At 40.2% G+C, this 16,345-nt stretch overlaps 1 protein-coding gene across 1 annotated transcript in view; it reads right to left on the bottom strand.

Annotated features, from left to right (window-relative positions):
* Positions 1–4,209: 4,209 nt before the first annotated feature.
* TMEM9B (TMEM9 domain family member B) overlaps positions 4,210–16,345 on the bottom strand; it is a 34,878-nt gene continuing 22,742 nt past the window's right edge. Inside the window, exon 5 of the mRNA XM_033928377.1 lies at positions 4,210–10,676. Coding sequence (XP_033784268.1) covers positions 10,521–10,676 — 156 coding nt within the window. The 3' untranslated portion in view covers positions 4,210–10,520. The remainder of the gene's footprint in view (positions 10,677–16,345) is intronic.

Raw genomic sequence — 16,345 nt, 5'->3', positions numbered from 1 at the left:
GATGTGTGATGGCTTGCTCAGAAATGCCTTGATCTCTGCTGTGGTCAAGAACAGGTGAGGACACAGAGACTTTGGAGCAACAGTCAAGTAACTGGGCAAGTGTCATTGCCTCAGTGTTGATGGACAAGGCTTTCCTGGGCCTCACCCTGCTGTCTCCAGACTGTGTCTTCTCAACTCCTTCACCTCACCCTGCTGTCTCCAGGCTGTGTCTTCTCATCTCCTTCACCTCAATATCTTCTCTTCTTGCACAACATAGCTTACAATACTGTAACCGGACCACGCTGACCTTCTCACAAAAGGCAGAGCTACCTTCCTTACCTCTTCACACTGTTCTTTAAACAGTTGAAGCTGGAAGAGGAGATGCCTGGGACCTTGTGTCCAATTGCTATTTATTTTTATATTGAACCAGTTCACCCAACACAGTACTCTACAATCATTCTTTCCTTTCAGTAAAGCATTATCTCTTCCTCTCTCTAAAAGATCCTACATGCCTATCCCACACCGTCTTGAATTCAGACACAGTCTCTGCCTCCATCCCTTTTTCCAGGAGACTGTTCTACGCCTCTACCACCCTTTCTGTAAAAAAAGTATTTTCTTAGATTACTCCGGAGCCTATTACCTCTTAACTTTCATTCCAGAGCTTCCTTTCAAATGAGAGACTCCACTCATGCACATTTACGCCACATAGGTATTTAAACGTCTCTACCATATCTCTCCTCTCCTGCCTTTCCTTCAAAGTATACATATTAAGTTTGTCCCCATACACCTTATGACAAAGACCATGCACCATTTTAGTAGTCTTCCTCTGGACCGACTCCATCCTTTTTATATCTTTTTGAAGGTGCGGTCTCCAGAATTGTACACAATATTCTAAATGAGGTTTCACCAGAGTCTTATACATGAGCATCAATACCTCCTTTTTCCTAATGACCAGACCTTTTCCTATGCACCCTAGCATCCTTCTGGCTTTTGCCTTCACCTTTTCACCCTTTTGACCACCTTAAGATAATCACATACAATCATACCCAAGTCCCGCTCTTCTGTCGTGCACATAAGAACTTCACCCCCTAAACTGTACCGTTCCCTCAGGTTTTTGCAGCCATAATAAATGACCTTACATTTCTTAGCATTAAATCTTAGCTGCCAAATTTCAGACCATTCTTCAAGTTTTGCTAGCTCTTTCTTCATGTTTATTCACACCATCCTGGGTGTCTACTCTAGTGCAGATTTTAGTATCATCTACAAAGAGGCAAATCTTACCCGACAGCCCTTCAGCAATAGCACTTATAAAATGTTAAAAGGAACAGGCCCAAAAACAGAACCTTGAGGTACACCACTGGTTAACATCCCTTTCCTCAGAGCAATCTCCATTGACCACTACTCTATGTCGCCTTCCACCCAACCAGGTCCTGACCCAGCCGGTCACTTTGGGGCCCATCCTGAGGGCACTCAGTTTATTTATTGGACGTCTGTGTGGGACACTGCCAAAGGCTTTGCTAAAAGCTAAATATACCACATCTAGCGCACTCCCTCTATCCAATTCTCTGGTCACCCAGTCAAAGAAATTGATCAGATTTGTCTGACAAGACCTACCTCTACTGAATCCATGTTGCCTCTCTGATCCTGTAATCCACTGGATTCCAGAAATTTCACCATTCTCTATTTTAAAAGCGTTTCCATTAATTTGCTTACCACAGAAGTCAGACTTACCAGCCTGTAATTCTCTACTTCTTCCTTACTTCCACTTTTGTGGAAAGGGACCATATCTGCCTTTCTCCAGTCCTCCGGTACCACTCCCGCCTCTAGAGAAGCATTGAAAAAGTCAGTCAGCGGAGCCACCAGAACTTCTCCAAGTTCCTTCAGCACCCATCTGATGTACACCATCTGGCTCCATCGCTTTGTCTATCTTTAATTTAGCTAGCTCTTTGCGATTGCAACCCTCTGAAAATCGATCAGGGTCTACCACTTCTCCATCCCTATTCGCGTTTGTCTTCTGCGTTCTGGCTCCCTGCACTTCAGCCATGTATACAGAATAGAAATATTTGTTAAGCAATTCGGCCTGTTCTTTACAAAGCCACATTAATGAGTTTCACCACGGCAAATGCAACACAGTCAATAGAAACTGAATGGGCTGCACCGCTTTTGCTGCATGGAAATCACTACCGTAGCTTGCACTTATAAAAGTTGCTCAAGTTACATCTTTCACTACTGATCAAAAATAGTTATTTTCCCTATAAGTAGCATCAGATTATTTGAAACTGGTGGGGGGGGGGGGGAAGAAACCGAGTTACACATTTAAAACAGAAAATAAAATCACAATGTTTCTTCCAAATTTCAAGTGATTGCAAACCAAACTCAAATAAAAAAGCAAACAAATAAAAAAAATTTACCGACCCAAACTGGTGCACTTTGTTAATAAGGAGAAAGGAAAGCAACAAAAAACAATCCAGAAGGGATGTCTAAAGAAGGATAAAAAACAACAACAAACAAGATGACCTTTGCTGGAGATAAAGTAAAAACATCAGCTTTAAAAGGACTCAAAATGGTCAGATGTACACCGTCTGAGAGTGTGCAATATTCAAAGTGCAGGTATGAACATTTGTTCTCAATGGAGGAAAAAGCCTCAGAAAAGGGCCTTCCCATCTCCACAATGGTGGTAGAGTGTTCACCTCACTGGCTTAAAAAAACTCCTTAAACTAAAAATCACTGCAGTTTTAGAGTGTAATAAATTTACTGGGTGATAGATGAAAAAACACACCTTATCAACTTAACTTGAATGATCGGTACACCGACGGTGGCCAGCGTTTCACTTTACAGCTACCTCAGGGTGTAACGTCTCCGATCAAAACGCTAAATGCGTCTCAAACATCCAAAGATGTCTGAGGTAGCTGTAAAGTGAAACGCTGGCCACCGTCGGTGTACCGATCATTCAAGTTAAGTTGATAAGGTGTGTTTTTTCATCTATCACCCAGTAAATTTATTACACTCTAAAACTGCAGTGATTTTTAGTTTAAGGAGGTTTTTTAAGCCAGTGAGGTGAAAGCTCTACCACCTTTGTTCCACCATTGTGGAGATGGGAAGGCCCTTTTCTGAGGCTTTTTCCTCCATTGAGAACAAATGTTCATACCTGCACTTTGAATATTACACACTCTCAGACAGTGTACATCTGACCTTTGTGGAAGTGTTAATTTATTAAAGTTGGTTTTCCACAGTATCTGAGTTGTTTGGCTATTTATAAAGGACTCAAAATGGGCCATGTTTCGGCATGGCTTCTTGCATCAGAAGTGCAGAAAACCTAAATTACTTCAATTAGCTTAAATGGTGTGGTAATTGACCAAGCCATTTAAGTTAAATGAATAATTTTAAAAATTTTTTAAAGTTAGGCATGGGTTTCTCCACAACGTCTACGTCATGGCACCTATCGACACCTATCTGAAAAGTAGGCATAGGTGGAGACAGAGAATAGGCATGGTTGACTTAGGTGTCGCATGGCATCCGGCCTAATATCCCAGGATGCCTAGGCGTCACTAGGCGTGATTCTATAAACAGTGCCTAGCATTTGATTGACAACCATGCCGAGCAGCACCATTTATAGAACCTAGCCCTTAGGGTGCTCTTGAGTTTTGCTTCAGAGTCGTCATTTTAGGATCAAGTATGTTAGGTGCAGATTTTAGCTGGGCAGCCTCAATTAGGGAGCTGTTTAAAGAGTCACGCCCTAAGTGCCTTAAAATAACAAATAGCGAAACCACTGCTGACGGGGCATTTAAAAACAGCTGTGAAACGAGTAAGATGAGATGCCAATTGTAAGTATTATTGTGCAATTTGTTATTAGCAATTACTTAAGTTCTCAAAATTGTGTTCTAATAATGCAAAATTGACCCTTCCTTTGTCCTGCTTTGAGCTACTATTTTTTGAGTAAGGAAGTTACTTTTTTTGCCGAGAGCATTCCAATCATAATCAGTATATTTTGAGTCTTTTTTTTTCTTTTTTGAGGAGGGTTTACTAGGGTTGTTCTGTGTTACTATTTGAAAAATTAACATGCCATGTAAAAAGGATCCTAATCTGTAAGGAGCAATATCACTAATTAATCTACAAGTAATATTCTCAATAAGAAAATAGTTTATATCACTTTAATAACACTTGAAAAACATGCCATTCAAAACTCATATTTGAATAAACCTGAGAAAATATGTAAACAATGCATTCCTGTAGTGCAGAATTTTCTTTTATTGATTTGAATATTAGAATGCATAATCATATTACAATACATACACACTTTAAAATATTTAAAATTATACAAGATACACCACAGATTTCTTAAGAACCACAGGGCTGGATTTTTATTTCAAAATCTTGTTCAAGATTGGGTTGTGTTTGGCAGTTTTGCACAACACCTGATCTAAAAACACTGAGTAAATCATACTACACTTCTCCCTCCGTATTCGCGGTTTCAGCAATCGCGGTTTCGATTATTCGCAGGTTTTTTTTTTAGCTTGCTGGCTCCTCCCCCCCAAATTACGTCAGCTTGTATAGAGAAATCACTGCTTCCAAGCTGATTCCCAGCACTTTCTTCACCGTGTTTTGCCTCTCCTTCAGGAACAGGTCAGGTCTCCCACCACGTTATTCGCGGTTTCATCGTATTCAAGATGGTTTTTAATACAAAACAGCGAATAACATATAAAAAAGTTATTTGCGGTTTTTCCGTATTTGCGGGTCTGTTAATCCCCTATCACAGCGAATACAGAGGGAGAAGTGTACTTCGACTAAAACTATGAAGCCGACAGAGGGAGAAAGCAACATAAGAAAACAGCAGGCTCCTTCCCCCTCTCCCCAGTATAATGATGAACACAGTAGATGCAGTAACTACAATTATCAAGGTTGAGAGTAAATTGGATGAAATAGTACACATGACCAGAATCTTTTAGGAGGTGTGTAAATATAGATACTTAGTTGAAATGGTTAGTATTATGTATGCATATATGTAGGACAATTGATTTGGTATAAAGAGGTGCATATAAGTAGGATGACTGATTATGATACAAATATGCCTGTATTGAAAACCATGTCAGAAAACGCTAACTGAATTGAAACACCTTTACAGAGGGCCCCTGTATTGTAACACTTTTACAGAAGCTCATGAATTGCAACAGCTTTCAGAGTGGTTTATGTGAGCTTCTGCAATTGACTCCCCAGTCGTCAGTAGCAGTATAGAAGCTTTCAATAAACAAACATTTTAAACTGGTATAGAGAGAGTGCAATGATTCCATTGAATGAGCTGGCAATTAATCTAGACCGGCCATCAAGAATTCACGTATGCAATGCATAAAATTAGATCAATGAGTCATCCCATTCTTGTTTCTTTAAAACTAGGTTCTCAAACAGATCTGGTTTTCAGTATACTTGTAATAAACATTCATGACATCTCCCACTGTACTTAATAAAAACAGTATGGACTTTGCATTGCAGGAATACTGAAGTCCAGACCCGTCGTGGCCCTATGAAGGCACAGCCAAAAAAACACCCTGCTTTAAATCCAGGGACTGAACATTAAATTCTTTGTACCCTCTTATGTCTTGGATGGTGCCAGACGTGAAGTCCTGTTGGGTTCCTGCTACTAGTCCTATCATGATAGATCACCCAAGACCTGCCGCAAAGGACACCCGTTTCCAATAGTTGTGCTAAAAATGTTTCAATGATATAAATACTTTTTCATTCTTGCATTTGTTTTTTAATACCAGTTTACTTATGAAAACAAACATCGCTTAAGTATTAAGAATTTTTCCTTGCTATGCTCGAGGACTGGAATTGCCTACACCTGGCCTAGTAGATCGAGAAATGGGTTAAGGGTAGATAATAGGAAAGAAAACAGCACTCTAGGTTAACTGGCAAATTATATGGGTCAAGTCGTCCTTACTTGCTATGTAACCAATAGTACTTCTATTTTAACAGTTATTTAGCCAAAAAATGTGGCTGCTTCAAGGGCTATTATCAACAAGTTATGTTGGTAGATACAGGTTCTATGCAGCATTAATCTTGCTTAAATAGACTTTTTCTAAAGGTGAAAACAATACTTAGTATAGATCAGGGGTAGGCAATTCCGGTCCTCGAGAGCTGGAGCCAGGTCAGGTTTTCAGGATATCCACAATAAATATGCATGAGATAGATTTGCATCTCAAGGAGGCAGTGCATGCAAATCCATCTCATACATATTCATTGTGGATATCCTGAAAACCTGACCTGGCTCCAGCTCTTGAGGACCGGAATTGCCTACCCCTGGTATAGATGAAAAGAAAAACTTGGCTAGCACATTATAAATTACAGTTGACAAAAGAACCCCCCCAAGCAAAATATTGTTCTTCATAAATTAGCTTTTCTGCAGTGTTTTTGGTAAAATCGGCCATGATTTAAATGTTCTGCCCTTGCCGGGAAATTTTTTGCATGGTTTTCATCTTATTCACAATGGTGACCACTTGAGGAAAGCGCAAGATTTTCAAGACAACAGGTGAGGTTTAATTATTTCCGGGTGAAGATCTCTAGCAGCCTCTCAAATTTTAGTGAAAGTACATTGGGGAACCAAGTTTCAAAAAATCTGCAGGCATCATTACCCTCCATACCTTCCACAGAGCCCAAGGATTCGCAAGTTATTTCTTTGGCAGTGATTATCTAAATCATTGAGCTGCATTTCTATGCTATGTATCGCTTTTTGATTCATTTTCTGATTGCAAGCAACTTTGCCAATTCTTTTATACTTTTGTTCCAAAGTTCCTAATCTGTGATCCAGTGCTGACATTTTGGTGGCAATATTTATGATCTCCAGTTTAATGTCTTTTATATTTTCTTTGCTTTCGGAAAGCATATTGGATATTTGATGCAATTGCTCGGCTACCTCTGCCATGCTGTCTACTTCGGTTCAGCCTGTGTGACTTGGTTGGAGACAAAGGGTCTACTTTCAATCATTTTGCACTAGAATTTGCCACAAAAGCAAACTCAATTTTGTCCAGTTTCATAGAATACATCTTTATAGGTGTTGTGAAGATTATAAAGGCAGCAGTACATGAGTTAGTGCTTGTTTAAGGCTGATGACAACAGTAGGTCATGCGTCAAGCCTCCATCTTGATTGAGCTCCCTAGCATACCCTTCCCCCTTTCATAAATTAGGAAAACAGAAGGGAGCATTATTTGTGTTTTCTTTCATCGTAGCTTTTTACTGTTCGACAGGGAAGAAATAACCTGAACAGTGGGGTTTTGACATGCACTTTATTGCTATTTTTTTTTCCAATACCTACAGTGAACAAAAGACCAAGCAAATTATACTCCATTTCAAGGTTCTTTAAACTACACTGGCAGTTAAAGGCCATTTGTCCTATTCACTCTGCCCATTTCCTCCTGCTTACACTACTCCAAACTCAAATATTCCCCAGCTATTCAAACTGAACAGCATATACTGTGCTATTATCTCCCCTTTTTAGCCCTCTAGTGTTCTAAGTGATATATAGGATTCCATAACTTGTCTAATCTAATCCGTAATCTTATATTCTGCTATTTTTCAATTCAGATTCAAAGCAGATTACAAGATAAACCTAACATTAAGGGGAGCATGCATACTTAAAAATTATTACACAAAGAGTTAAAATATCAAGAACACTGATCAAAAAAGTAGGTCTTTAAAGCTTTACAAAAAATTTAGAAATCTAGGTTTTGTTATTGCTAATGGAAGACTGCTCTACATCTGAACAGCCCGATAAGAAAAAGATCTTGACCCTTCCTAATTTCTCTAAAAACAGTTGGAAACTGAAGTTTAAAACTAGTTACTCATTGTAGTAATAAAATTAGCTGGAACACATAAAAAGAGATGGTAATTGTTTTGGAGCATTGCCGTGTAAAGCCTTATGTACTAGACAAGACGCCTTAAAAACTTAATCCTGTATTGTATCTAATCGGAAGCCAGTGCAATTTACATAAAGAGCAGTGGAAACCCTTTCAAATTTTCTAACCAAAAAGATTTAGTCTAGCAACTGTAATTTAAGGGCCCTCCCCAATTTCCTTTACCTGCCATCTAAACCCGTCTCTAAGTGTCACATTTTGATTATTATTGATTACGCCACTAGTCTATGTATTGTTCTAGGATGGAACAATGTCCAGTGCAGTGCATAGGACCCATGTTTGTCTAGAAAACAAGGGATTCGGTATTTAAAACCAGTTTGCTGTGTAGGAGACACACTTGAAAGGTGCCGATACTCAGGGGCACTTGTGTCAAACTGAATATCAACTGTAATTACTGTAGCACTACCCAGGCAGTGCTAGGACAGTCTGGGAGTAGAGTTGAGTCACAGCAAAGCCAGGAACTACTCAGGCACTGCTAGCATTTGTCACTATTGCCCAGATAACTATCCTTTTAACTTAGGACAGAAAAAAGGCTAGCCTAAGTTAACTCATGTAGATATCGGAGTATTGCCACTGAATATTGACGATTCCCAGATAATTCTCAGTGGTTGCTTTGTGCCCGGATGTTCACTACCGGTACCTGAATAGACACTAGAGTCTCATTTAGCCAGGGGCAGCAGCATTTTAAAAAAATGCTGAGTACCATTGGCCGATTACCCTCCACCCCCGTTTGTAAACTATAATTAACTGTGGAGAGCGTCAACGATTCTACAGGAGAAAGAAATAGACCCGAGATGTCTGTCCAGTCCTTTCTTTAGGGGAGGGGGGGGGCATATAATTCACACAAAACCAAGACAACTCAAGTCTGGTTATAGTGTTCAAACACAGATTATTTGGGCTTGTGGAATAACATGCATCACTTATGCTATAGCATAAAACTGCTTATGTGAATTTCATGTTTTAAAACTGAAAGGATTAGATTGTTTAAATGAGAAAGCTGTCTATGTTCTGTAAGTTAACATGTTCTAAGTGATGTCTCTTACTCATAGCTACTTAATACGCCAGCTCTGCAAACAAAGGGCCTGATTCTTTAAAGCGTGCCTTAGTGCACCTGCATTGCAGGCGCGTGGTTGTCAATCAACCGCTAGACGTGCGTTGTTAAAAAAAAAAAAAAAAATTTCACCTACAGTTTTGTATAGGCACGTGAAATGTAGGCCAGCATTTCAGACGCCTACCTCGCGCATAGCGACGCCTAAGCACACAAGCGCAATGTCCGGCGCAAACCGTGCCTCCACCTGCCTTCCACTTGCTTAGACGTCACTATGCGCCTTCGTACGCCTGAGCAAGGCACATAGTAAAGCGTGCCTAATTTTTTTTTTAACGCGCACTGCCATTGGCTAGTTAGGTGGCAAGAAGCACGCCTTCCGCTGCCTAACTTTAGCACGCGCTATAGAGAATCAGGCCCAAAGTGCACACGGCACACAGAAAACACAGACTACAGACAGGGTGACGTGGTTCTCAGAGATTATTTTATTGTTATATGGCCATGAGGAAAACCGACTACAGTGATGGGTGACAGGGCTCGAGTCCACTCCAAAAATGAACATGACAAAAGGAGGCTGGAAAGATTTTGTGTGTTGTCAGCTTGGAAGGATCATCAAAAGGTGAACACTGTCTCACCATGCATTGGGTTAAATTTTTAACGACACTACTTTATAAAAACAGAGTAGTTTGGAAACAGTAATGGGACGGGGTATTCGGAACATTGAAATTCAGCAGAAACCTATCTTTATCGATGACAAATATATTCAAACAAGAGAAGAGGGGACAATGAATTCAGAAATGTCATTCCTACTAACGATATACCCTTTAAGAAAAGTGGGTAGACCGGACAAGTTCCTCTATATCTGAACTGGATAAAAGACAGCGCATTAATGCAGTCCAGTTCTTTTGTGGCATTAACCCTTAATGTGCTATTCTAGAGGCGTTCCTTCCACAGTGTTACTAGAAAAGAACACATTGTACATGGCTTTTGCCTGTCCATTCACTACCTTCCACTTCTCTGTGATGTTCTGTAGAGCCATGAATTCTGTGATCATACATCACCTCGCGTACACTTGGCTTCTAACAGCCCATGGCACACCTTATGGTACCTATCATTACAACAAGGATATGAAGACTGTAAAAAAAAAAAAAATACTGGTTTTTCAACAAACAGCAGTATACCATCAGGAGATAGAGGTCTAGAAAAGTACTCCAAGTGAACTGGCCGAGCACGACACTGCTTACAAATTTTCTGTATCATCAGAATCACAGACAGAAAATTAGAATAAAAGAAAAATTGCAAATCATCATGATGAGATTTTTTTTTTATCTTTAAAGTGAGAGCCATCCACGGCCACAGAGTTATCGAAAACTTACTTAAAATTTAAAAGTTCTTTAACTGCAAGAGAAATCTGTATGTAGTTCAGATTCCAAACCTTGAAAGAGGCAATACCGGGGAGCTGGAATGAACCTTCCAGCAGTGGTAGATGGAGTCCAGTAGGGACGTTATCGGGCAGGCTCCCCACTCTCTGTTCTCGAGTAGCCCGTGGCAACTTCTTTCAGTAACTGAAGCTGGGAAAAAAAAGGTCCTAATTAGCTGAGCACAACATGTCGGTCGAAGACAGACTTGCGCTGCTCTTGCACTTGCAACTTCCAGCGTTGCTGAGCGGACTCCACTTTATTTAGCATGTTTGCTCGACTCTGAGACTGGGACAGCACACTGTGAGCGTTAGCAAAAGGCTGATGGTCCTGCAGATTTAAAAGAGACAAGAAGCACCAATTAGCTTTCGTGCCCATCTAAGCTGGATCAGTAGGCTCTGTTTAATTTTCTAGAAAGCACGTTAGAGGCGTTTCTCTGATACCAGAGTCACCTGCAGAGCATGAGCACAGTAACCTCCTGCTGCAGCTTTACAGAGGGATAAAGACTGCAAATACTCTCTGCCTGTGAGCTTAGTACCAGTTTTCAAAAGTACAACGCTTCCTCCACTTTCCAAACTGGCCATGGGTACATGGTCCCCAATTCTATAAAAATGGATGTCAGACTTTACACTTACAGGGGAACTCTATACATGGTGCCAAACATTAGGTATGAAAAAGCATTCTAATCTCCTATCTATCCCCTCTTTGAAAATAGTAGGCACGAGAAGACCAGATATGTTCTCCGTAATGGGCCCCCAATGGTGGAACTCATTACCGCAATACATTAAAGATAAAAAGGGTCTTACCTCTTTTAAAAAATCCTTAAAATCTTATCTTTTTAAAGACGCTTTTAACCTTTAGATTTTAGATAAGATCAATGTTCTCAGGTTTTTTATTTTTTCCGTTCCCCATTGTTTTTTCCTTTTTTGTTTACTTCCTTTAAGAAAAATTGTAACTTTACCCCTTTCAATCCTAACTCATGTTAGTCTTATTGTCAAGAATTATGTTATTTGGTTTGTCTTTTTTGTAACTTACTTTTTTTAAAAAATTTTGTAAATCGCTTAGTAAATCGAATAAGCGATTCATCAAATATTATTAATAAACTTGAAACTTAATGGATGCAAGGCACTGAAACAAGTCAGAAACGGCAGTATTTCCGCATGGCTCTGGAAAGGGGTGTGGCCAAGTGAGTGTCAAGTGCAGGTCGGGGGATGTTCCCTTAAAACATGTGCAGCTTTACAGAACAGGGCGGATCCACGCCCAACTTGTGCGCCAGGATTTACATTTGGTTTCAGTTGGTGCAACTTCTCATGCTCAAAGTTGAGCTTGGATCCCAGCACTTTGTGGCTAGTCTATAAAGGATACGCATTCTGGAAGGGAAAATTAGGTTCTTGCCTGGATAATTTTCTTTGTAGTAGAAGGGCAAAGGATTCTGGATGATAGATTTTATACCCCTGGTTATAAATTGCTCCACCTCCTTCCCCAGTGGACTGTACTGTCACCTTCAGTTTGTACCAAAGCAGTTAATCACCACTGCAACATGAGAAATCAGAAGGAGCAGAATGGGGAAACCTCGCCGACAATACACTTCTGTTCTGCTCTGTAACAAATAAAGTGAACAATGGTAACTCAAACAGCATAACTGGGAGGAACTAAAAATCTACTCCCTTGTGTGCAGTCAGCTCTGGAGCTCATAAAGATATCAAATCCATTCTTTCTTATCTAACTGGCAGGGAAGATCTCCACTTCCGGACCCAAAAAATCTGTCCAAGGCAGTAAGCAGGTGAAGTAATCGATACAGTTGGCATTCAGAATCTTTTGCCCTTCTACTACAAAGACAATTATTAAACTAAACTAAGCCTTAGGTTTATATACCGCATCTTCTCCACTGAAGTGGAGCTCGACACGGTTTACAGAGTTTAAAAAATATGGGAAGAGAGAAGAGAAAGAGTTTACAAAGCATAAAAAGAGGGGATGTAATCAGGAGAAGAGATTATTATATGCTAGAGAAAAGCCAGGTTTTCAGTTGTTTGGAGGGAGTCCAGGTTCCACAGCGGGACAGTGAGGTCGTTCCAGAGGCCGGTGATTTTGGAGAGGAGGGATCTACCCAGTTTACCTGCGTGGAGGATGCCGTGTAGAGAGGGGAAGGATAGTTTATGTCTGTGGGCAGATCTGGTGGTAAGAACCTATTTTTAGAGGTAAGAACCTATTTTTCCTTGTAGTGCAAAGGATTCTGGACGATAGGTGACATACCAAAGCAGTATCTTATGTCTAGGGTGGGACATTGGAGCCTGGCCTTAAAACCAAGGATCCAAACACAGCATCCTCTCAGGCCACTACATCAACTCTGTAGAACTTTGTAAAGGTATGGAGAGTAAATAGACCATGTAGCTGTCTTTGGTAGAATATGCTCTCAGCGAGACTGGCGGCTTTTTGCTGCAGCCAATGCATGCCGATGAAATCGCCATACTGATCCATCTAGTAACAGATGCTTTGGAAGCTGGCCTGCCTCGTCTAAAGTATCTGCCTGAGCCTGATTCATTTTCAGGGATGGGCTCAAATATCCAAAAATCTTTGCACCATCACCTAGACCCTGGTCACCTTTTCTTGTCTCCCAGCTGGAGGGTCCACAAAGAAATCTGTTGGAGGGTGAGAAAATTCTATCTTGTGTCTGCAGCTGAGAGGAAAAGGAGAAGACTTTCTGCCTCTAGACAGAGTTCCACAGGTTCCCCATATCCAAAAAGTTGATCTTTGATCTGCCAGTGGAGCCAAGCTTTACTAAGATATCAGACCCCCACTAGAATGTATGCCGCGATGAGGGAAGAAAAAAAATCGCAACCAATCTCTACAGCCCAAAGGGCTTACCCCAGGATTAAACAACCAATGCTCAAGCCCCTAATAAAATTAGGGTGCGAGCTAGCTCCAAGGGGACCGAGCTCCAAAAACTGTTAGTGCAGGCCAGCTACACAGGTATACCTGAGGGTTTACCTGCTAACAGCAGAATACTCCCAGAGAGTCTGTGTCCTCTTCCATGCAGAACTGTCCCTAAATTGGGGACCACTGGACACCAAAGTCTCAAAAAAAAAAAAAGGATGGCGTAAAAACCCGAAAATAATAAAATTAAGCAAAGCAGATCAGAAAAAGACACCTCCTCAATTTGCTTGCAGAAGGAAAAACTGAAGATGGCAGAATAGTCCACTGGGGAAAGAGGTGGAGCCAAAAGATGTGATTGGCATCCTTCTGCAAGCAATTCGCTACTAGTGATATAGAACCTATTGTCTGGAATCCTTTGTCCTTTGCACTTTATGCGCTAATCTATAAAGGGCACTCATTCTGAATTGCCCATTATAGAATACTATTCAGTGCCAATTTTTCCAACAACAATTTCTGAGCAACAGTTACTGAATCTAGAGCTTAGCGTGTAAAGCTGCGTGACCAATTTATAGAATAAGGTAAGTTGCACATTATTGGCTGAGAATTTATATGTGGGGGCCAAGGAAAGGACTTGATAAACCACCTTTCTGTGGTTACAATCAATGTGGTCTACATAACAAAAATGTATTTTTATTCTGCAAAACTTTGCAGTTTTATGCGGCTGACAAGATAAAAGAGAGGACTGAATAATTACAGTGAAATACAAAGCATCAATCATCCAGGAAGTTTACAAATAAATAAGCTGTAAGTAATTTCCTAAAATGTAGGTAAGAAATGGTGCTGGCTATTAGTCGATAAAAGTCGATAGCCCAGCTAGCAGCCTGAAATGACAATAATCATTGAAAGTGTCTTTGAAAGGCAACCTTTTAAAGATGGAAAAGCAAATAATGCAGGAGTTTGCAACAAACATCTTGGATTAGCAAACGTAAAATGATCCACGAGATAACTAGGCGCACCGATTAGTAGTTGCATGCTTGACTGACCTCAGTCGCTACTCTAGTACCTGCATAAACAATTTCTGTTACTTACAACTTCTATGGGTGTAACTGGGTCAGGAGTTGCATGCTCAGTTACTACTATTTAACACTTCTATAGCGCTGAAGGGGGGGGGTCTATGCAGCGCTGTACATTTTTACATTAAATAGACGGTCCCTGCTCAGAAGAGTCTAAAATCTAACTTGGACAAACAAGACATGACATATAGAGTTGGGGATGCAGAACCCAAGGTGAGAAGAGTTAGGAGTTGAAAGCCGTCTCCAAGAGGTGAGCTTTTAACTTGGATTTGAACGCTGCCAGAGACGCAGCCCGCCATAGGGATTCACGCAGTTTGTTCCAGGCATACGGTGCAGCACGACAGAAAGGACAGAGTCTGGAGTTGGTAGAGGAGAAGGGCACAGATAGGATGGACTCACCAGTTGAATGGAGCTTGCAGTGGGGGGGGGAGCATACAGTAGGTTACAGCATACTAGGGATTACGCAGCTAACTACCAAGAGTAAGGCACAAGCACATATATTAGCTTTCTTGAATTCAGATACAAAGGATGTCTAAGGGAGAGCCGAGATCAGTAGTTGGCATAGATGGGTAGCAGTCTTATATACAGGCATCCAGAGATTAGCTTGATCATATATTTTTGCTCTGATTGTAAAACAATTTTTAAATAAAAGCACATCAAATAATATCCATTATTATTATCAAGTCCACTTTTTAGCTAGCTGGCACAAAGATTGAAGGTCCATTACATATGTGGATATAAAATTATTAGCTCATCTGTATATAAAATAGTCCTCCTTTGTCTACATCCAGGTATAAACACAGTCAAATGTGGCCCACCTAAAACCAGTGCTGAAACTTCAATTTTCCGTCAATGTTATTACCCAAAACTTCTGTACAAAAAGTGCTGAAAGGATTAAGTATTTAAGAGTGTTAACACAACTTGTTTCATCTCTTTATATAAAAAGGGTTGATGGTTCACCATTGGTGGAAGAGGTAATGAACACAGTCACAAGCAGAATGAAAAAAAAGTCTCCCTCATGACTTGCTCTCTACAACACCTGCAATATGAAGTTATGGTAAACGGAAAACATGCTTTGGAAATAATGTCAGCGTTGTACTAATACAGTACAGTAAATAAATATTATGGCAGCTTGCAGTCATGTCTTTGAAGGCTATTTCCAGAAAACATGCATCTGCGTTGTGCAGATTATGAGCCCTTGGTAAAAAAAAAAAGGACTCGATAAATTAGGTGTTCATAGATTACTGTATGAGATTCCGAAATTTAATTTGTGTCCAATGGCTTATATATTTTTAAAAGGGTAAAACAGATGTCTAAATCCAGGCTGTGGTACATACATATGAAAACCAGGAATTGCTTTATTGGTTATACGGATGGAACTGTTTGGTTCTTCAAAGGCAAGTGAAAATGAGGAGCCAAGTCTTGGAATATGTACCATGGAATAACCCAAAAGGAAACCAGTCGACTGCAACTAATTCAAAATACCGCGATCAAACTCATCTATAAAGCCAAAAAAATACGACCGCGTTACCCCGCTTCTTCAAGAGTCACACTGGCTACCAGTTTCTCACAGAACAACTTATAAGATCTTCCTTCTAGTCTTCAAAATTAAGACCTCCCACCTGCCTGCCTTCTTAGACAAATATCTCATTAGACCCACGAATCAGAATTTATACTTAGAAACGCCATTTTTTCTGCAATCGCACCTTTGCTTTGGAATGCAATGCCACTACACCACCACAGTGAAAATTCATTAAATAAGTTTAAAACAAACCTTAAAACATTTCTATTCAAAGACGCTTATCAAAGTTGCAATTAACCCGATAAAGGGAAAATAAAAACTAATAAATAAACGCTTTCAGGAAGCGACATCCCCTTTTCTCCTCTCCCTTCCTTTTATTTTTATTTACACAATGTAATTAAAATCTCCCTCCTCCCCCTGCGCTTCTCGTCTCTAACCTGTCTTAATTTTGTCCTGGCCTCAATCCCCCTATTTTTATTTCAAATTTTTTTTTAAGCTATTTTTAATATTTTAATTTTTATTATTGTAAA

Source organism: Geotrypetes seraphini, chromosome 19 (genome assembly GCF_902459505.1).
Source record: "Geotrypetes seraphini chromosome 19, aGeoSer1.1, whole genome shotgun sequence".
NCBI lineage: Eukaryota > Metazoa > Chordata > Amphibia > Gymnophiona > Dermophiidae > Geotrypetes > Geotrypetes seraphini.
The sequence above is the reverse complement of the archived record's forward strand: the minus strand, read 5'-3'. Positions and strand labels throughout refer to the sequence as shown.